Below are 23111 nucleotides of genomic sequence, written 5' to 3' on the forward strand. Positions count from 1 at the left end.
AATTGCTTTTATCAGTCTTTCATAGTGATGTATATAATATTCTTTATTGGCGATTTTTGATTTTTCATGTGGATTTTTTTTAACTTTTATTTAATAAATAAAAATTTCCAAACTACAACTTTTGGATCATAGCTGCTTTTTCCTCCCAAAACCTCCCTCTCACCCGCAACAATCCCATCTCCCACTCCCTATCCCATTCCATTCACATCAAGATTCATTTTCAATTATCTTTATATACAGAAAGTCAATTTAGTATATGCTATGTAAAGATTTCAACAGTTTGCACCCACACAGAAATACAAAGTATAAAGTACTGTTTGAGTACTAGTTATACCGTTAATTCACATAGTACAACACAGTAAGGACAGAGATCCTACATGGGGAGTAAGTGCACAGTGACTCCTGTTGTTGATTTAATAAATTGACACTCTTATTTATGATGTCAATAATCACCCAAGGCTCTTGTCATGAGCTGCCAAGGCTATGGAAGCCGCTTGAGTTCACCAACTCTGATCTTATTAAGACAAGGTCATAGTCAAAGTGGAAGTTCTCTCCTCCCTTCAGAGAAAGGTACCTATTTCTTTGATGGTCCATTCTTTCTACTGGGATCTCACTCACAGTGATCTTTCATTTAGGTCTTCTTTTTTCTTTTCTTTTTTTTTTTTTTTTTTTGCCACAGTGTCTTGTCTTCCCCTGCCTGAAATACTCTCATGGGCTCTTCAGCCAGATCCGAATGCCTTAAGGGCTGATTCTCAGCCTACAGTGCTGTTTGGGACATCTGCCATTCTATGAATCTGCTGTGTATCCCGCTTCCCATGTTGGATTGTTCTCTCTTTTTAATTCTATCAGTTAGTATTCGAAGTCTTGTTTATGTGATTCCTTTGACACTTAATCTTATCATTATGATCAGTTACTAACTGAAACTGATCACTTTGACTCGTGAGATGGCATTGGTACATGCCACCTTGATGGGATTAAATTGGAATCCCCTGGCACATTTCTAACTCTACCATTAGGGGTAAATCTGATTGAGCATGTTGCAAACTGTACATCTCCTTCCTCTCTTATTCGCACTCTTTTATTAAACAGGGATCACTTTTCAGTTAAATTTAAACACCTAAGAACAATTGTGTGTTAATTAAAGAGTTCAACCAATGGTATTAAGTAGAACAAAAAATACTAAAAGAAATAAAGTAGTAAGTTGTTCCTCAACAGTCAAGCCAAGTGCTGATCAAGTCACTATTTTTCATAGTGTCCATTTCACTTCAACAGGTTTCCTTTTAGGTGCTCAGTTAGTTGTCACCAATCAGGGTGAACATATGATATATGTCCCTTTGGGACTGGCTTATTTCACTCAGCATGACGTTTTCCAGATTCTTCAACTTTTTTGTAAAAGACCAGATTTCATTTTTTCTAACTGCTGTATACTATTCTGTAGAGCACATATCCCATAATTTCTTTATCCAGTCTTCTGTTGATGGGCATTTAGGTTGATTCCATGTCTTAGCTATTGTGAATTGAGCTGCAATAAACATTGAGGTGCAGGCAGCTCTTTTATTTGCAATTTTAATTTCCTTTGGGTAAATTCCAAGGAGTGGGATGGCTAGGTTGTAGGGTAGGGTTACATTCAGGTTTCTGAGGAATCTCCAAACTGACTTCCATAGTGGCTTGACCAGTTTGCATTCACTCTTTTAAACAAAGGCCATATCCAAAAATCTCTTGGATCAAAGAGTCTAAACTTCTGGAAGTTCTAATTATTTGATTCAGAGAATCAATGAGTCAGTCATTAAGCTTCCTTAAACGTCCTTTGACATGACTGAATAAATATACTGAGGGACCAAATTTCATCTCTCTGAGGACTAACCAAAAGATTTTACCATTTCACATTCAGCATCTACTCTGGATGTATTTATTTTATTAGTATTAGCATGGTTGTAATCTGTAAAGGCTCAGGATCTTCAAAATCATCAACTTGACCATCCTTTTGTTTAAGGGTTTCTTGTGATTTATCTCTATCCTTTCATACTTTTATATAAGTAGTAATATAGACACAGATAAAACTTTGAGCACTTTGCTGGAAATTTACTTAGCCAAGTCAAGGAGATTGTTAGACACATTTTCTGCTTCTCACATTTCTGCAGATTATGTATTTTTATACTCTTCTATTGCAGTATAAAGGATACCCTTTCCTGCAGTTTCCAACAGTATGTCTCTCATTTCTTTTTCAGCATTCATCAGAACAGCCTCAAAATTCAAATTTCTACCAACAGTCTTTAGAAGCCAAATCTGACTTTATATAACATACTATTCAAAATCTCTCAAGTACACATTCACTGCCCAGTTTCAAATCAAATCCTTTATATTTATGTATTTGTTGAGAAAATACTCTACTTCTGGTACCAAAACCTATATTGTTATCATATTGGGTAGCAAAATTCTCCAGTAGTTTTCAAGATTTGAGGAGCAGCTTACCTGTGCACCTTTGGTCGAGGTCTGTCATACTGCTTCACAAAGCTTGCCACTGAGGCGGTCTCAGGGAGGGATCTCTTTCCAAGCTCATTTCATTGCTCATATTGTTGGGAGGATTATGTTTTGCACTGGCTATCGCACTTAAAGCCTTTGTTCCCTGCTGGATGAGTCTCTCATCAGGCAGATCAGAGCAAGTATAAAAAGGAGAGCAACAGAATTCTGAGACCCTTTGTGATCTAATTTGGGAATCAACATCTTATCACTTTTGCTATACTGTATTTTAAGAACAGCATGTATAGTAGGAGGTAAAGTTAGGAATTATTTCTTGCCAATATAGAGGCTGCCTACTATAGAATTTAGTCTCTGTGTTTCTTAACTATTACTCTCATTTTGCTTTTGTGTATGTTTTTCCATCAATTTGTATGGGTTCCTATGGAAAATAATCTATAATTGACTTTTCCTCACAGGAGATGTAAAATAGTAAAAAAAAAAAAAAAAAGTGTTATCAATGAACTGAAAGAATGTTCATGCCAGCGTCCATCCCCAGCCAGTCCAGGGGTCCCAAAGTCTGAGAGGTGTCGGCGCATGAAGAAATGAGAGACACACTCACAGTAAGGCTGATGGCATGGTTCTGGCTCTCTAGCACCAGACTTTATTATTATATCATAAGTCACATAATGATTCTTTCTTATAATAACAAGTTTGTTGTCCACTTTCATCTAATTACAATTTCTTTGAATTTCAAAGGCATATTCAGAGCCTGGGTTACAATTACAGACAGGTGTGAGATAACAGGGTGCCCACAGAAGCCAAGGCCTGGAGTGCTGCTGAGCTACACAGAAATTGGCTACACAAGCTAGAACAGTACCTTCCTAATCTAATCTTTACTAGAAGCTCCAGATTCAAAGTAGGCCCTTTTTTAAATGTATCCCCTCTTACACAGTTCTTTCTGTAACTCTTTAATTTCTTTATTGTACTTATCTAAAGGTTCACTTAGATCTATTCTACAGTTTTGACATCCTAACCGTTGTAGTATTTGTAGCACATATTGAATTAAAGCTTTAAGAACATTTATCTTTGTTTTAATGGGAAGTATATACCAGGGAGCCTGTTGCCTTTTAATTGCTTTCCACAAACAGCTCAACCTTGCGTAAAGCATTAACCCCTTCTCCTACACTAACATTCTGCTTGATTAAAATTCTTCAAAGCAATGGACATTTTGGGGATTTTGAAATTAAGCGCTCTTCCCTAAAATTAGGAATACAGCAATCATTAGCAGGACCACCAGAGGCTCCAGCTTTCTTATGTAGAGTGTAGCTCCCAACAAACTCAAAAACACCAAGGGGACCTCATCTGTGGTTCTCAGGCCTTGCTGAGACAGACCCTCTGCTGTGAGCTTGTCAGCCAGCCGAAGTTGCCTTGGCCTCGCCATGTTCAATAACCCCTTTTGCCCTTTTTTAAAAATAGATTGTAGGTTAACTTGTTTGACAAGTGTGATGACATTAAAATGATTCATCAGAAGAAAGAACACAAGAGTGCTTATGAAACACATATCCATATATGTAAAATTGAACAAGAGGCAAACATGACAATAATTAGCAACTAATGACTCCAGGTGAAAATCTCATAGTTTAATGTCATATTCCTGCAACTTTTTTCAAAATGAAAAGTGGGGGGAAAAATCCGAACCATTACTTAAGGTCTATATTAATGTAAGAAAGTTTGTCAAATTTGGAATCACTTTATATAAAATGAGATAATGTGATTAACTAACATTTAAATTTTCATAATTTTAGTTTAAGGAATATGAGAATATAAGGCAGAGAATTTTTAAAAGATTGTTTTAACAATTTTGAGTTACTATTTAGAATGAAACCAAACAAACCAAGAGCCTGATTTCCTTTTCAGTTTCAGCTAAAGTTACCTTACTCCGTATACTTGATGCTACTGAAGTAGTAAACTTCAGTTTCTTGAACATTATGTGTTCTTTCATTCACAGATGGCTTTTGTATATATTGAACTCTCTGGCTTAAATACTCCTCATATCCTTTTATCCAAGAATTTCTTCTTATATTGCAGGTCTCAGTTTAGGTATGACCCTTTTAAGACTGAGAGTTTTCTACACATTTAATATTCCTAGGACACACTGTAACTCCTCACCTATAGCATTTATCCTTATCATACCTTGTAACTGTTTATTACTGTTTGTATTTCTCTTACTAAGTGAGTTACATAATACAAATAAAATCTACTAATTAATAATACTCTCAGGAGAGTTAACAAAGGAATAAAACATGTTGGACAGCTATATAACATTATTATAATACTTCTTGAGTTAAAATTTCCTGGAACAATAACTATATGCTAGCCATTATGAAAAATCCATTACATAGATGATCTTATTTCCTAAACCAAAGCAATCTTTGAGTTTAGGTAGGATCATTTCAAAGATGATAAAATGGGTATAAAATACTAAATTAGGGGCAGGCATTGTAGCGAAGTGAGTAAAGCCAACGTCTGCAACAGCAGCATCCTACATGGGCACTGGTTGTCCCAGCTGCTCCACTTCCAATATAGCTCCTTGATAATGGCCTAGGAAAAGCAGCAGAAGATGGTCTAGGTGTTTGATCCTCTGCCACCCAAATAGGACACCTAGATGAAGCTCCTGTCATCTGGCTTTGGCCTGGCCCAGTCCTGACCATTGTGGTCATCTGGGGGAGTGAACCAGAAGATAGAAGATTGATCACTTTATCTCTCCTTCTCTTTCTGTAACTTTGACTCGCAAATAAATAAATAAACAACTCTCTAGCAAAAACAATACTAAATTAGTAAATGTCAAATCTCATGTTCAAACTCAAAAAATGATGCAGAATTTAAATTACTAAGCCACAGAAAATAAGTAGATGGCCGTAAGTTGAACAAAACAATAAAACTGTTTTGAGATCATCTATTATGGTAATTTGAAATTAATTACAGTCTCTTCATATAAAATGATTTATAATATTTGGGGCCAGCACTGTAGCACAATGGGCTAAAGCTCCGGCCTGCAGCACTGGCATCCCATATGGACACCAGTACAAGTCCTGGCTGCTTCACTTTCAAACCAGCTCCCTGATAATGTACCTGGGGAAGCAGCAGAGGATGGCCCAAGTGCTTGGGCCCCTGAACCCACAAAACGTTTTGTGATATATAACCTTATATATCTTTTCAATAAAGTTACTATTTTATTGAACAACTATAATTATTTAAGTCTAGTCCCCCTTACGTGGTGCAAAAATATCTATCTTCAAACTCAATATTATGAGTTTTTTGAATCTATAAAAATAAGTCCAATTGATATTCCACACTAATAACTCTATAGATTTTTTAACAAATGTTTGTACTTACTAATTTGACAGAGTTACAGAAAGAGAGGGAAAGGGCAAGAGAGAAAGAGAGAGAGAGAGAGAGTTAGTTTCCATTTACTGGTTCACTCCCCAGATGGTAGTAATGGCCAAGTTGAGCCAGACTGAAGCCAGGAGCCAGAAGTTTCATCCAGGTCTCCCACGTGGGTGGCTGGGGCCCAAACACACTGCTTTTCCTAGGCCATTAACAGTGAACTGGATCAGAAGTGGAGCAAACAGGACTTGTACTGGCACCCATATGCAATATTGGTATCATAAGCAGTTGCTTGATTGGCTAAGCCACAATGCTAACCCCTGTAGATATAAATATATTTTTTTTGAGATTTTATTTACTTGAAAGGCAGATATAGAGGAAGAGAAAGAGAGAGAAAGAGAATATTGTCCATTAGCTGGATGTCTCCCCAGGTGGCTACAATAGTCAGAGCTCCGCCAGACAAAAGCCTGGAGCCAAGAGCTTCATTGAGGTGTCTCATTTGGATGCAGGGGCCCAAGGAGTTGGGCCATCTTCCACTGATTTTCCAGGCGCATTAGCAAGGACCTGCATCAGAAGTGGAGCAGCCAGGACTTGAACCGGTGCCGATATGTGATGTTGGTATTGCGAGTGGCAGCTTAATCCATTACACCAAAAGAAAATTTCTTTGAGAAATGGAAAAAAGAAAGAAAAATGGAATTTAAAATTAGATTATGGAGGTGTTTAGCCTAGCAGTCAAGATGCCCAAGTCCACTTGGAGTGCCTGGAATTAATTCTCAGTTCTGGTTTCTGACTCCAGATTCACACAGCAGTATTGGTTAAGTAACAGTGCTGCTGATACCCACATGGGAAACCTTAAATTGAGTTTCAGGCCCCTGGCTTCCACTTTGTCCTGTCAGAACTGTTGCAGGCATTTGGGGGAATGAATCAGTGCATGGGAGCTCTCCATCTCTCTCTTCTTCTCTTTCTGCCTCATTAAACAAATATAATGATAATAATAAACTGAAAAACTACAAAAAAAATCATGAGTAAGGGTTTTGAATTTGACGTGATATAGAGGAGAGGATTCTGTCTACACTGACTTTTTTTTTTAACTTTTATTTAATGAATATAAATTTCCAAAGTACAGCTTATGGATTACAATGGCTTCCCCCCTCCCATAACTTCCCTCCCACCCGCAACCCTCCCCTTTCCCGCTCCCTCTCCCCTTCCATTCACATCAAGATTCATTTTCAATTCTCTTTATATACAGAAGATCAGTTTAGTATATATTAGGTAACGATTTCAACAGTTTGTCCCCATATAGCAACACAAAGTGAAAAAATACTGTTGGAGTACTAGTTATAGCATTAAATAACTATACAGCACATTAAAGACAGAGATCCTACATGATATTTTTAAAAAATTAATTAATTTTCTATGCAATGTCCAATTTAAAAACCAAGTTTTTTTTTTCATTTTCAATTATCTTTATATACAGGAGATCAATTTAGTATATACTAAGCAAAGATTTCATCGGTTTGCACCCACACAGATACACAAAGTGTAAAAATACTGTTTCAGTACTAGTTATAGCATCACTTCATATTGGACAACACATTAAGGACAGATCCCACATGAGATGTAAGTACACAGTGACTCCTGTTGTTGACTTAACAATTTGACACTCTTGTTTATGGTGTCAGTAATCTCCCTAGGCTCTAGTCATGAGTTGCCAAGGCTATGGAAACCTTTAGGATTCGCTGACTTTGATCTTATTCTGATAGGGTCATAGTCAAAGTGGAAGTTCTCTCCTCCCTTCAGAGAAAGATACCTCCTTCTTTGATGGCCCCATTCTTTCCACTGGGATCTCACTCACAGAGATCTTTCATTTAGGTCTTCTTTTTCTTTTTCTTTTTTCCAGAGTGTCTTGGCTTTCCATGCCTAAAATACTCTCATGGGCTCTTCAGCCAGATCCAAATGCCTTAAGGGCTGGTTCTGAGGCCAGAGTGCTGTTCAGGGCATCTGCTATTCTATGAGTCTGCTGTGTATCCCGCTTCCCATGTTGGATCCTTCTCTCCCTTTTTGATTCTATCATTAGTATTCGCAGACACTAGTCTTGTTTGTGTGATCCTTCTGACTCTTAGACCTATCAGAGTCATCAATTGTGAACTGAAATTGATCACTTGGACTAGTGAGATGGCATTGGTACATGCCACCTTGATGGGATTGTATTGGAATCCCCTGACATGTTCCTAACTCCACCATTTGGGGCAAGTCCTATTGAGCATGTCCCAAATTGTACATCTCCTCCCTCTCTTTTTCTCATTCTTATATTTAACGGGATCACTTTTCAGTTAAGATTTAAACACCTAAGAATAATTGTGTGTTAATTAAAGAGTTCAACAACTAGTACTAGAACAAAAAAATACTAAAATGGATAATGTATTACATTGTACATCAACAGTCAACACAAGAGCTGATCAAGTCACTGTTTCTCATAGTGTCCATTTAATTTCCACAGGTTTCCCCTTTGGTGCTCAGTGAGTTGTCACCGATCAGGGAAAACAAATGATATTTGTCTCTTTGGGACTGGCTTAATTCACTCAGCATGATGTTTTCCAGATTCCTCCATCTTGTTGCAAATGACCGGGTTTCATTTTTTTTTTACTGCTGTATAGTATTTTATAGAGTACATGTCCCATAATTTCTTCATCCAGTCTACTGTTGATGGGCATTTGGGTTGGTTTCAGGTCTTAGCTATTGAGAATTGAGCTGCAATAAACATTAATGTGCAGATCGCTTTTTTGTTTGCCAAATTAATTTCCTTTGGGTAAATTCCAAGGAGTGGGATGGCTGGGTTGTATGGTAGGGTTATATTCAGGTTTCTGAGGAATCTCCAGACTGACTTCCATAGTGGCTTAACCAGTTTGCATTCCCACCAACAGTGGGTTAGTGTCCCTTGGCAGACTAAAGGCAGGTAGGCAGGTCAAAGTCAAGGCCCACTCAGAAAGATCAAGGAAGATGTCTGTTGGGTACATTTGAAAATATAAAAGGGGGCCGGCGCCGTGGCTCAACAGGCTAATCCTCCGCCTTGCGGCACCGGCACACCGGGTTCTAGTCCCGGTCGGGGCACCGATCCTGTCCCGGTTGCCCCTCTTCCAGGCCAGCTCTCTGCTGTGGCCAGGGAAGGCAGTGGAGGATGGCCCAAGTGCTTGGGTCCTGCACCCCATGGGAGACCAGGAGAAGCACCTGGCTCCTGCCATCGGAACAGCGTGGTGCGGCGGCCATTGGAGGGTGAACCAACGGCAAAAGGAAGACCTTTCTCTCTGTCTCTCTCTCACTGTCCACTCTGCCTGTCAAAAATTAAAAAAAAAAAAATATATATATATATATATATATATAAGCAAAACTAGGGGAGGGTATTTGGTCTACGAGTTAAGATGCTGACTGTGATGCCAAAATCCCATATTGAAATACCTGGGTTCAAGTCCTGGTTTACATCTAACTCTGACTTCATGCTAACATACATGTTGGAAGGCTGCATTTCCAAGTAGCTGCGGCCCCACTACTCATATGACACACCTAGATTGCCTTCCTGGCTCCCAGCTTCAGCCCTGGAAACAGGCCACAGTGAGCATTTAGTTAGTGACCCTGTAGATGGGAGCCTTGTGTTTGAGTCTTTGCATGTATATGTGTGCCTATTTGTCTCTCTGCCTCTCAAAAAAATAAGTGAAAATTGAAAAACAAACCTGTTGCAATCCTTGCATAGTTTTTGCATAGTATGCATTTTCTCATCAATTTTATGAAGACCCTTTACATGCACTGATTTCAAAATTTTGGCACCAAAATAAACTTTTAATTATATCTCCCCAGACATTTTGAAGAACTTGTATATTTCTTTATGCTTTTAGTACAACAATTGATAAATGAAAAATAATGTATATATTAATTTTGAAATTCTGAAGTCCAATAATGATAACAAATGCATGTGGTACCATCATCAAATACAAGGGCCATAATCCTGTCAGACTTCACCATTTTCCTCTTGTCTGTTCCCCACCAGAGTCACCACCACTCTGAACTATGTCTCTATTGGTGTCTTGATTTCTATAAAATATTCTTTCACATGTGCATTCCTAAGAAAACTTGTTGAGATATGCTTATATCTGAGCTTCATAGAAATGGCATCATGCTAATAAAGTCTTATGGGCCTGTCTCTTTTTTCTATCATAACTACAGTTTTGAAAATCACCAATGTTGTTTTGTGTGGCAGTATGCACTTTGTTTCTGTTACAGCTCCACAGAGAGTATTTCTGATCTTTGTCTGGGCTGCCATAAAATACCATTTGGTGGCTTACAAAAAAAATTTATATCTTATAGACCTGGAGACTTAAATTCCAAGATTGGGATGCCAGTGTGGGTCAGACTCTGGTAAAAGGTGTCTTTCAGGTTGCATATTATCAGCTCTTGATAGTATGCTCCTAGAGTCTCCTTTATAAGAGCCCTAATCCCATCTACGTAGGCCCCATCATCAACATTTAATCAACTCCCAAATATAAGATTAGGATTCCAACAAGAATTGAGGAGGGGGGAGCAAAAATACAGTCTGTAACTTATACCATATTATTTATGCATATTCTTATTCAAATGGGCATTTTGATGACTTTGTTATTTTCTTTTTTTTTTTTTTTATTTGACAGGTAGAGTTAGACAGTGAGAGAGACAGAAAGGTCTTCCACTCGTTGGTTCACTCCCCAAATGGCCACCACGGCTGGCATGCTGCACTGATCTGAAGCCAGGAGCCAGGTGCCTCCTCCTGGTCTCGCACATGAGTGCAGGAGCCCAAGCACTTGGGCCATCCTCCACTGCCTTCCCGGGCCACAGCAGAGAGCTGGACTGGAAGAGGAGCAGCTGGGACTAGAATCCGGTGCCTATAAGGGATGCCTGTGCTGCAAGGGGGAAGATTAACCAAGTGAGCCATGGCGCCGGCCCTTTTCTTTCTTTCTTTCTTCCTTTCTTTCTTTCTTCCTTTCTTCCTTTCTTTCTTTCTTTCTTTCTTTCTTTCTTTCTTTCTTTCTTTCTTTCTTTTTTGCATTTTGATGACTTTGTAAAGAATTTGTATATACCTCTTTTAAAAAATATTTTATTGAAATACAGCATACATAACAAGAAATGCACATAGGTTTATAGATAAATCAATCTTTTTGATTATCTGATTATGCCCATATTAAAAAATGAAGTGCTATTTAAAACTAATTCTGAAATTATATTCACATAATATTCTCTCTACATAGTAACTACCACAAATAAGATAAAATACGATTTTTTTTTCTTTTTGGTCTAGCTTATTTCATTTGGAATAATTTTCTCCAGTTACATTCACATTTTGTAAATGTCCGGAGTGCTCCCTGCAGGTGGGCTGCAGCTGTGCTCCCTTCCCAGAGCCGCTCTGTGCCTTTGGCCTATGTCTGCACAGACTCAGTTGTCGTCTACCTGGAGCCCAGGTGACTGCCTGGTTTGGGCCTGAGCTGTGTCTTCATCCCAGTAACAGTTTAACTGGGACATTATGACAGCCGGGAGCAGTGGCCCAATGCCCTGATGCCCCTGGGCTACAGTTAGCTGTGCATGTTGGCTGCCCCTATGGCCACTGTGACCATGGTCTGGGCTCATGGTCACTCTGTAGGCTTCCTCACCCCTCCACGTCCCAGCCAGTGCTGCCTGGCCGACATCCCCACCCCTGCCAGCAGCGCCTCAACACCCCTCTTTGCTGCCACTCAAGCGCACTTCACAGCCACCTGCGAGGCCACAAGGCCACGGCAGGGATAGACACGTGGTGTCCAGGTTAGGCAGGGACCTGGCCTCCATTAGCAGAGGATCTGGAAGAGGAAACTGGGCTGCGTCCACCCAGCGAGAGGCAGAAAAACCACTTAATTGAGGGAGTGCACGTAGCACCAAGCTTTCCAAGGCAGCTCCTTACAACTACGGAGGGGAAACTGGGAAACCAGGCGAGGCGAGCTGGGCCGGGCCTTGGGCAGGCGCTTCAAGCCATCTCCTGCACCTGTACCTGGGCCACAGGACAGTCCTCTGGGCTGGGTTGACTGATGTCCCAGAGTACCTGCAGGCAAGCAGAAGCAGAAGTCAGGAGTGGTCAGAAGCATAAGGCAGGAGTGGCTCAAGGGGAAGTCAGGAAGGCATAAGTGGAAGTCAGGCGGGCGGGCAGGCAGGGGAGCGGAAGTCAGAAGTGGGCAGAGCCCCCAGACATAGCCGGCTGTGTCTGCCACAGCTCGTACCAGCTTGTAGTTCTGCCCGTGGTCCCGCAGCGGGTCTCTCACGTTGGGCACAGGAGGGAGGATTTTCTGCACCACCGAGAACCTCGAAGGAGACAGGAGGAGATAAATGCCAAGGAATGAGTGAGGCCGGCGGCCATGTGGCGTGCTCATGCATGATAGCCCCTAAGACAAGGTAGCTCTTGGAGCGGCAGAGGGGAGGCAGTGCAGACCTCACCGGGTGCTTCCTGCCTCCTGACACTGGCGTCCTGTTCTCTCTGAGATCCGCTTTAGAGTCTCTCTGAGATCCAGAGGAGCAGGCCGGTGGTTCTTACCGTCTACACAGCAGGAACAGGAACAGCAGGGCCTGAAGCATCGCCAGGGCAATCAGCAGAGCTGCCCACCAGACATGGCTCCTGGTGTCCCCCGCAGAGTCGCACACTGAATGGGAAATGGAAGGGGGGGTGTCTTGGCTTGGCCACCCCTCTTCCTCACCTCCTGGGGATACCCAGATGCATGTCTCTGCAGATAGAGTTCCAGGGCCCGGATGCCTGAGCTCTACCTGCCAGACTATGTGTCCAACAGTCAATCATGAGAGCCTAGCAAGCGAGACCCGTGACAACCATGGGCTGAGAGCCAGCCGTGGGTGTGCTCTGGGGCTCAGAGGTCCCCTTTGGGAGACACGTGGAGCAAGGCCTTAGGAAGCCGAAGGAGTAGCAAGGAGAACCCGCGGATGACACGTGTGGGCTACACACCTGTGTGGTTCTGGGGACGGCACCCACCACTCCCAGTAAACTACCAGGTGGACATGGCTCTCACCAAAGCGCTGGGGCTCACTCCAGTCACTGTGTATGCCCGAGAGGTATGCCTCTGCTCTGATTCTCACCACGAAAGTCCCTGGATGGAGGAGGTCCAACGAATTCACGTTGTATAGAAACTGGAGAATGTGTAGAGAGAGGGTGTGACCATGGGTAGGCAGAGGGTATGGCCAGGGTGCCCAGGGTCTCAGGCTGGGGCCGGATTTGCCAACAGATGCTGCAGGACTGGTGAGCAGAACTGAGGTTTCTCTGCAGCAGGGGGCGTGGCTGATCCACTGCAAATGCATGTAACATGAGCAGAGGGCTGAGGCTGCAAAGCCAGGGCACACTTGAAACCCCCAGGAAGCAAAAGTGGCACCAAGCACTTGGCACCAGAGTCATGAGAGGGAGCAGAACATCTCTTATGTGCACAGCTTGTGGCTATGCCAGCTCCTGGCATGTCCCCCAGGGAAAGCCCAGGCCAGCATCCATAGGCAGCACTCAGTACTCAGAAAGGGGCTTGGGGCCTTGCCACTACTCCCTGTGCCAGCTCAGGGCTCTCTCTGACCCAAAAGCTACTTCTCTTCTTTTGCATGGTGATTGGCAGGTGGATTGGTGGGGCGCTGCATGCTGATCTAAGCCCCATAAAGGGTCCAAGACCATCTAGTCCACCAACACATGTGCTTTTGGCCTGAACACCTTGGCTAGGACTGGTGTGGGTGAGATGTCTGCTGGAACCTACAGGGTGCCCAGCTCAGGCTGCAACCACCCACTGGTAAACCCTCTTCTCTGAGGGATGCAGCCACAGTCTGCCAAACTGGCCCCACCCTGAATCCCAGGTGACAGGCCCCAGGCTAAGGGGTCTCTGGACAAAGGCACTGAGCAAACTGTGGGGTCTCTCATCTTGGGGGCATCATTGAATCTCTTTCCTCGTCCCCCCATGTTGGCTGGTTGAGATGGCAGTCAGTGGTTGGAGTCTATCCCATGGGGCAGGGTGGGGGCAGTGCTCAGCCATGATATTAACAAGCCCACCCTGTACAATTCCAATCTAAGCTGCTAAGGGGTGCTCACAATTTGCTCCACATGAGCTCCTTGGCCCTGCAAGAGAAAAAAGCCAAAGAACTTTTTGAGTAGAAGGAAACCACCCCCCAAGGAACCCTCCCCTTCTACCTCCCCCAAAATGTCTGGGTAGGGGGTGGGAGTGGGGCAGAAGGCCCAGCTGGGACAATAAGTACTGACAAAGTGACTGCCAGTAGGTGACTGTTTCGTAGGCAGCACATTTCATGGGGGTCTCAGCTGAAGCTGAACTGGGACTTTACCTCTGACTGCAGCAATACCTGCTCCTTCCCATCAGTGAAAGGGAGAAATAAGTTGGTGACATAGTCACTTAGAAAACAAAAGAAAAACAACCATCGCTACTACCCACTCTAAAACAATAAACTCAAAAAAACTTGACCCTTTGCAGAAAAAGGGCCTTTTGTAGCAGAATATTGCAAATGAAATAATTAATATTTGAGCATAATAAATATAACACAGTTATAAAGATTATCAATAAGCAATTATATCTAAATAATAAATATAAAAAATGAAAAAAAGTGTGACTCATTGGATATATACTACTAATGGGGCTGGCATGGTAGCACAGTGAGTTAAGTTGCCACCTAAAACTCCAGCAACCAGTGTCTGCCACTTTGAGTCACAGCTGCTCTACTTCCAATCCAGTTCCCTGCTAATGCAACTGCGAAGGCAGTGGAGGACGGCCCAAGTTCTTGGGCACTTGTACTCATGTGGGAGACTCGGATGGAGCTCCTGGGGATGCCTCAGGTCCCTGTGTACCTACTGTACTCATGTAGGAGACAAGGATGGAGTTCCTGGGGATGGCTCAGGGCCTTCTGCACCTGCTGCACCCACGTGGGAGACCTGGATGGAACTCTTGGATCCTGGTTCCAGCCTGTCCCAGCCCTGGCTGCTGTAGACACTTGGGGAGTCAACCAGCAGATAGAAGATTCTCTGTCTGTCTCTCTCTCTTCTCTCTCCAGTTGCCCCAAGTGTTTACCTTCTGTATGCTCAGCTGGTAACGGATTCTGCGGTTGAAATGGCTCACGTTCTTCCACTTCAGGAAAGCATGGGTGAGATTGCACCACATGGTGACATTTGGCGGACTCAATCTCTCTACAGGCAGGGGACAGAAATAGAGAATATGTTTTCCCTGTGGGAGACACACAGAAACATTGTCTCCACAGAGACTGGAAAAATCTGCTTCCTGCACACTGGGGGCTGCAGCAAGACAGAGGCCAGGGTCAGCAGTCACCTGCCCCTCCCTTTCTCCCTTCTCATCCGATCATCTTTCTCCTCCTCTTCCTCCTTCCCGCTCACTCCTCCCTTTTACCTTCCTCCTCCTCCTCTTCTCCTCCTTTTCCTCTACCTCCTTTCTTCCCCTCCCTCTGTCTCTCCTCCTCCTCCTCCTTTTCTTCTTTCTCCCCTCTCGTCCTCATCTTGTGCTCCTTCCTCTTCGTCTTCCTTACCCCTTCCCCACCTGCTCCTCCCTTTCTCTGTCCTCCTCCTACTCTTCCTCCATTCCTCCTCCACCTCTTCCTACTCCTCCGTCTCCCCTGCCCCTCTATCCAACTTGGCGGCCCATGGCATCTTGCTCAGAGCAGGAACCTCCCAGTGCTAAGGGCAAGCGCGGGCAGGGCCCACTGGGTCAGTACTAACCCTGCTGGAAGAAATCCACCATGGCGTACTTGCAGGGGATACGGGCTCCTGCGCTTGCGCCATGCACCTGCACCAGGAAGCTGCCCTGGTACCCGGAGACATCATCCCAGCGGCAGCCGACTTGCACGCCGCGCTCGTCCACGTGGTAGCGCGGGCACTCAAGGTCCTTGCCGCTCCTGTGCGCAGGACAAGGAGGTCGGGAGCGAGCCCGCGGCTCTTCCCAACCAAGCCACAGGCGGGCCAGGAACACAGCAGACGCACCTACCCTACTCTCCAGGAGAGCTTGTACTGGACACCGCGCGGGGCCGCCCTGCCCACAGCCCAGCGACAAGTGAGCACATTCATGTCGTGCACCCAGCAAGTCAGGTTCTTGGCCGCAGCCTCAGAGTCCCCGTCTGCAGTGGTAAAGAGGACAAACCCGCGTCGCTTTCCAGAGCGGTCTTGGTGCAATGGTGCATTCACCATAGGAGACCCGGAGGGAGTCCCTGGGGCCGGCCCAGGAACTCGTGCACTTGCTGCCACCCATGTAAGGGACCCTGATGGAGCTCTTGGCTCTTAGCTGCAGCCTGGCCCAGCCCTGAAACCCCCCCAAAAGCGGAAGGAGCATCTCTGGTCACCTGGCTCAGGGAACAGGATCCACGTGGAGAAAGGCGGATTGCCAACGTGCACGGTGTAATTGCTGACTTTGCACAGGGAGAGTGCGTGGTACACGCAGTACCTGTCCTGCTCCGCCTGAGAAAGACAGGAGAACCTGGGATCACCTCCAGGACGTGTTCGGATGGATGTGAAGCATGTTGACGTTTTTTATAAAAACCATAGAATCATGTGTGTAGAAATAGCTCCAACTAAGGGTCACAGCAGAGAACTGCGACTTTAAAAAAAATCCATGGCAGGGGACAGTGTGGTGCCCTGTATGAAGCTGCCACCTGTCATGCCCACAACCCATGTCAGAGCTAGAGTTCGAATCCCGGCTGCTCCATTTCGATACAGCTCCCTTCTGATGTGCCTGTGAAAGCCAGAGGAAGATGGCTAAAGATCATGGGTCCCTGCCATCCACGTGGGAGACCCAGATGGAGCTCCTGGCTCCTGGCTTTCCTGTGGCCGAGCCTCGGCCATTAGAGCCATTTAGGAAGTGAACCAGAATATGGAAGATTCAATTTCTCTCTCTATCTATATAGATAGATAGATAAATATCTATATCTATATCTATATCTATATCTATATCTATATCTATATCGATATAGATATTCCTCCCTCTCTGCTTCTCCAGGACGAACTCAGAAACCGGAAAGAGGAACTCAGGCTGTCAGCTCCCTGGTGTCTCAGGTCTGAGACAGACCTCAGACTGAGACAGAGGACAATGGTTTTACCGTCAGGATTTGCTTGGAGTCTTTGATGCACTTAATATCAGTTGCATTTCCATGGAGGTCCCAGGTCAGCCTGTGAGTTTTGGCTTCCATCCTGAGGTTCGTGATGGGTGGACTCATGTCTGAAAAGTTTATAGGAGAGAGACGATATTCTTATTTTTTTAAAAAAAGAAAATCAATTGACTCGAGAGCAAGAAAGAAGGGGACAGGCCAGCGCCACGGTTCAGTAGGCTAATCCTCCGCCTACGGCGCTGGCATACTGGGTTCTAGTCCCGGTCGGGGAGCCGGATTCTGTCCCGGTTGCCCCTCTTCCAGGCCAGCTCTCTGCTGTGCCCCGGGAGTGCAGTGGAGGATGGCCCAAGTGCTTGGGCCCTGCACCCCATGGGAGACCAGGAGAAGCACCTGGCTCCCAGCTTCAAATCAGCTCCGTGTGCCAGCCGCAGAGCGCCGGCTGCAGTGGCCATTGGAAGGTGAACCAACGGCAAAAGGAAGATCTTTTTCTCTGTCTCTCTCTCTCACTGTCCACTCTGCCTGTCAAAAAAAGAAAAAAGAAAAAGAAAAAGAAAGAAAGAAAGAAGGGGACAGAGATTCCACAAATGGCCTCAGCAACTAGGGCTGAGCCTAGCTGAAAACTCCATCCAGGTCCCCATGTGGGTGCAACAGGTGACAAGTACTTGGGCAATCACCTGCTGCCTCCCTGGCAAAAACAGGAAGCTGGATTCAGCAGCTTCATCTGGGTCTCCCACATGGGTGGCAGGTGTATAAGTGCTTGAGCCATTATGGGCTTTTTTTTTTCAGCTACCCGAAGCAGAACACACATCAGATGTAGTCTCCTATTAGAACGATCACACTGGGTAAAGCAGAGGCACAGATCCCAGTGCTCAAGTAATTTCAGATAAGCCCATGACATGACTCTGTCAGGATCAAAATCCTGATGGCTGGGAGCCAGCATCACAGCACACAGGATTAAGTTTCTCCTTGTGATGCCAGCATCACACTGCTAGTTTGCCTCCTACTTCTGCTTCTGATCCAACTCCCTGCTAATGCACCTGAGAAGGCAGCAGGTGATGGAGCAAGTGCTTCAGCATCTGCCACCCATATGGGAGACCAGGATGGAGCTCCTGGAGATGGCTCAGGGTCTTGTTCACCTGCTGCAGCCTCATGGGATACCCAGTTGGAGATTCTGGGAATGATTCAGGGCCTTGTACACCTGCTGCACTCACATGGGAGACCTTAATGGAACTCATGGCTCCTGGCTTCAGCCTGGCCCAACCCTGTTTGCTACAGGCATTTGGAGAGCGAACTGGGGGATTGAAGATCTGCTCTCTCTCTCTTGCCTCATCAATAAATAAAATAAGATCATTAAAAGCTACTGATGCCTACCTGGGTGGATTTGAAGCAGATGGGAGGTGGGCATGAGGAGCAAGGTCAGCCACAGTGCTGTCATGGTGAGCGCAGATCCTGCAGGAGAGCAGGTACCTGGGGTGCCTGGCAGCAGCAGTGACAGCAGCATCTGGGTGGGGAGGATGGGGGTGGGAGGATGCTGGGCTCCTCCAGAATGCTGTGCTCAGCGTACACGTGGCTTCCTGCAGGAGGGCAGGCTCTGAGGCAGATGCACATGTGTACATCTACATATGTGTGCACCATGCACATGTATGGGTGGACTAAAGTGCATATGAGCATGTATGTGCACGGGTGCATTGTATTGTGTGTGTGTGTGCCTGTCTGTGTGTCTGTCTCTTTGTGTGTCAGCCTCATTATCTCTTGCAAACCTGAGTATTGCACTTGGGTGTCCTCTTTGCTCTGATAGCAATGGCAGCAATGACAAGAATCTTGTCCCTGCTGCTGACTCCAAGTGCCAGTTCAAGTCCCTGCTGCTGCACTTCAGATCCTGCTCCCTACTGATGCACTTGGGAAGCATCAAGTGATTGCTCATGTACTTGTGCACCTGCTGCACCCATGTGGAAGACCCAGATGGAGCTCCTGGGGATGGCTCAGGGCCTTGTGCACCTGTTGTATCCACATGGGAGACATGGATGGTGCTCCTGGCTCCTGCTCCCTTCAAATGCACACCTGGGATGCAGCATGTGATGGTTCCAGTACTGGGGCACTGCTGTAGCCACACGGGAGATCGGGAAGGAGCTCCTGGCCCCTGGCTGCAGCTCCCTATTAAATCGTCCCTGGGTGGCACCAGGTGATGGCTCAAGTCCTTGTGCACCTGCCATTCAGTGGGTGGGAGACCAAGGACTGAGGTCTCAACTCCCAGGTTGGGGTTGGCCCTTCCTGGGCTGTTGTGGGCATCTCGGGGAGGAATGAACCATTCCATGGGAGCGCTGTCTGTGTCTGTCTCTATCTTTCTATCTTTCAAATACAATCTAAAAATACAATAAAAAAGCAATTAACAGGTGCAAATTGTGACATGAATTGTCTCCTTAGGGTTCATGGAACCCAGTGTGCCTGAAATCTATCACTGTGGCTTAGAACCAAGCTCACAACCATCCCTGAGATGCTGGCCACGGATGCTTGATCCAGCGTCTCTACACGGAGCCATGACTCTTATTGAATCTGCCACGTTCAAATGCCTGGTGGCCCACAGAAGCTGCTCACCACCGCCCCTCTCCAAGCGCGCGCTCCCATCTTGGCCAGCATGGGCTCTGCAGAGAGCACAGCCTGCCCCTGCCCCTCCCCCTCACAGTTACCTCGCACTCCGCACCCCACAGCTGTTACCTTGCATTCCTCTTCCCAGGGTGGATGATTTATGGCTGTTGCCTTGTACCTCTCTCCCCTCCGTAAGGTGACTGACAGCTTCTTAGCTCTAGCTTCCTGCTTTGCACAGGGTCCCACTGCCCAAAGAGAAACCGAAGCTCCTGGTCTCCCAACTCGAGCTGTGTTTATATTTTGCAGCTGCGGCTCCACCCCTTGAAAAGCAGAGCCAATGAGGGTGCCCTTGCTCTGCGATCCTTAGTTTTACAGGGGAGTGGTCAGGGCACTGATGGGCTATTGGAGAAGGAGCCCTGGCGAGGACGGTGTCAGCCCCAGTGAGGATGACTTCTGGCACTGTGGGTGCATTCAGGGACAGGACTGGCGCTGTGCAGAGTAGCATGTTTGCCCTGTGTGTGGGCAGCTGAGGCCAGACTGTGGATTCTGAGTGCAGTGTCTGTAGTGATCTCCTGGAGACAGGTGGGCTGGGAAAGGCAGAATTGGGACTGGGAATGGGAGGAAACGAGGGGGACAAGGAAAGGGGAGGTCACCCCCGTGTTGACGACACCTGGGGTTTCTCTTGAAACCCCAGAAGGGACTCAGAAGTGGCTTGAGATAGACATAGGAGGGCTTGGCATGCCCTGACTCCCAGACAGAAAGACAAATTGAGAGAGGCAGAGATCCTCTCTCTGCTGGTTTCCTGGCAATAGCCAGAGCTGGGCCAGCTGGGATCTGAGAGCTGGGAATTCCATCCAGGTGTCTCACGTGGCTGCCAGGGACCCCTTTACCTGAACCATTACATGCTGTCTGCCAGGCTGCACATGAGCAGGGAACTGAATTCCACCACTGACCCAATGGTGAACAGTTCAGATGCTGCTGGGGACGTCCTTATCTGAGGACCTGATTATGAGTGAGCCTTGGGCAGGCAGAAGGTGGTGGCTCAAGTCCTTGAGCACCTGCTGCACCCACTTGGGAGACCTGGGGTGGAGCTCCAGGATTATCTCGCGACCCATCACTCAATACCATCTGCAGAGACCTTTCTGCTGGGGCCCCAGTGATTTGAGATAAACAGGTGCATCCTGTCAATCGTACTGCTCCTTGGATGGCTTTGGGGAACCTACCCCGGACTTCTGTCATCTGTCAATCACACCACTCCTGGGCTTGCTTCTGCCCACCTGTCCTGGGGTAGGGTGCAGAGTTTTGTTACACCTAGAGCTGCTGTGAGTTTGGATCCATGGCAGCAAGCCAGCCCCTCAGGGTCACTACCTCTGACACCTTGCCACAGTAGCCTCTGTGCCCTGAGCCTCAGGATCTCTCAGTGGCCAGTTGCAAAACCCATCTGTTCTCAGCGATAGAGACTCATTTCCTTTGCTTGTGGGTGGGAATTAAACTTTCCTGTGGGTTTTCTCCATGCACACAAGGGAAGTCTTTTGCAAGCTGTTGGCTGCATTTTATCAAGCCCCAGTCCCAGCCAGAGCCACATATATTTTGAAACTCAGGAAAATCTCTTTTTACCATCAGCCAGAATCTCTTAGGAAATGGCTTTGACCCACAGTAGAGCCAGCCCATCGCAGCTAATTACAAAAGGGTCATCTTTGCTGGTTTTTGTCTTAGAAATATGCACTTACTGTTGGACTCTTTCTTTCTGGCAGTCGGGGGTGCATAGAGCTGGAGAAAGGGGGATTTTCTGTTGTAAATACAATCTAGCTCCCTGCTAATGTACACTTGAGAGGCACCAGGCAATGGCTCCAGGACTTGTACTCCTGCTGTACCCATGGGGGAGATGTGGGTGGAGCTCCTGGGGATGGCTCAGGGCCTTGTGCACCTACCGCATCTACATGGGGAACCTGGATGGAGCTGAGGTCGTCATATAATGCAGATTAGTTCAATACAATTATTTCAATTAATAAATCATCAATCTATATTAAAGAATGTGAAAAATGAATGAAATAAAATATGATCTATACAATCTAGGAACTGTGCCATATCACATATTAATAAATAAATTTGATTGATCTATAGATACTAATGAGATCATTACCAATATTATTCATCCTCTACACAGTTTAAAACTGACATAGTCATATTATGGACCCAAGATTTAATGCCTAAATAAATTCTGTAATAATAGCTCTAACCAATAGAGTTATACCATGAAACATGGTTGAATTTTTTTATCAGTAAATCCCTTGACATATTCTGCAACAGAAATAGTAACACAGAGGGCTCAAAGCAAGTTTTCTGCAGTGAATCTCTTGACATATCCTATACCTGGTACAGTCTTTTTCACTCAGGATTTCAGTCATCAATGAGTTACTGTACATACCCTGAAACAGATACAGTCACATCATGGACTCAGCCTAAGTCAGTAGAAATAAATGCCCAAACAGAGACTATTTCTACAAAAGCCACACCATTGGCTCCAGATGGATTTTTTTCAGAAGTGAAGATTGGGACACACATAGGTGGTGGTGTAGACACATTGTGGAAACAGGCTGTACCTCCATTGGTAGTTCCCAAGTTATGGATTTTCATTCAGATTGAAACTCTATCCATATTGCCTTTGACACAATCTGTGTCTGATATATTTACAACATGAACATGAACAGCACATCCAGCAATAAATCTCTGGATACATTCTCCACCTACTAGAGACACCATGTACCCAAAATAAATTTCCAACAGTAAATGCTTAGAATCAGGCTGAAATAATACCAGTCAATTTCAGGATACAGTCTGAACTGTCAACAATAAATATTTGGACAGAGTCTGAGTCTTTAATACTAAATTATAGGATACGGATTGAGACTAGTATAGTCAGACAGTGGACAGAGGCTGCTGACTCTCCTGTAGTAAATCCCTGGACACAGTGTATAGCTGATAAGTCTCATTGCGTACAAAGGTAGCATCTTCAACATTAATTTCTTGGTCATAACCTGAAAATAATAGAGTTACAGATTGGATTCAGGCCAAATCTCCACTAGTACATATATGGACAGAAACTGTAGGTATCACAAATGAAACTTGGACTGAGGATGAATTTCTATCACTTAATTCATGAATGTAAGATTTGACTTACACAGTTACACCTTAGGCACAAGCTGAATCTCCAACAATAAAAATCTGGATACAACCTTCATCTAATAAAACTATAGTATGGGCCCATTTGAGTATCTAGCAGTAATTACATGGATACAGCCTGTATCAGTAAGAGTTACATGATTGATCAAGATGACATACTGTGGATTTACTTTATAATCACAAGCTTAATCCTCCAATAAATAAAGAATTCAATGAGTAGCAAGTAGGAATACACTGTTCCTCAGGATATAGACAAAGGCTATATACAATAATCAAATTTCAAAATGTCAGTTTCACCAAAATACATTACATTTTTAAAATTTTATTTAAGTTATACAAGTTTCAGATTTATGAACATA

General features: G+C 45.0%; 1 protein-coding gene across 4 annotated transcripts; it reads right to left on the bottom strand.

The window, feature by feature from the left end:
* Positions 1–11716: 11716 nt before the first annotated feature.
* LOC133774967 (interleukin-3 receptor subunit alpha-like) lies at positions 11717–19818 on the bottom strand. 4 transcript variants are annotated; one of them, XM_062213021.1, is made up of 12 exons: positions 19699–19818; positions 18355–18432; positions 16975–17093; positions 16222–16336; positions 15870–15999; positions 15605–15780; positions 14946–15061; positions 13961–13987; positions 12912–13029; positions 12428–12533; positions 12117–12198; positions 11717–11941 (listed from the first exon to the last, which is right to left on the bottom strand). In XM_062213021.1, exons 1-12 carry the CDS (start codon positions 19703–19705, stop codon positions 11867–11869), a joined length of 1149 nt encoding a protein of 382 aa, XP_062069005.1. In that variant the 5' UTR covers positions 19706–19818; the 3' UTR covers positions 11717–11866. The 4 variants fall into 4 exon arrangements, with proteins under 4 accessions (XP_062069005.1, XP_062069003.1, XP_062069006.1 ...); XM_062213019.1 differs by having other exon boundaries at positions 18355–18484; XM_062213022.1 differs by lacking the exon at positions 18355–18432.
* Positions 19819–23111: the final 3293 nt, after the last annotated feature.

The sequence above is a fragment of the Lepus europaeus genome, chromosome 16 (assembly GCF_033115175.1).
Source record: "Lepus europaeus isolate LE1 chromosome 16, mLepTim1.pri, whole genome shotgun sequence".
NCBI classification, from domain to species: Eukaryota; Metazoa; Chordata; class Mammalia; order Lagomorpha; family Leporidae; genus Lepus; species Lepus europaeus.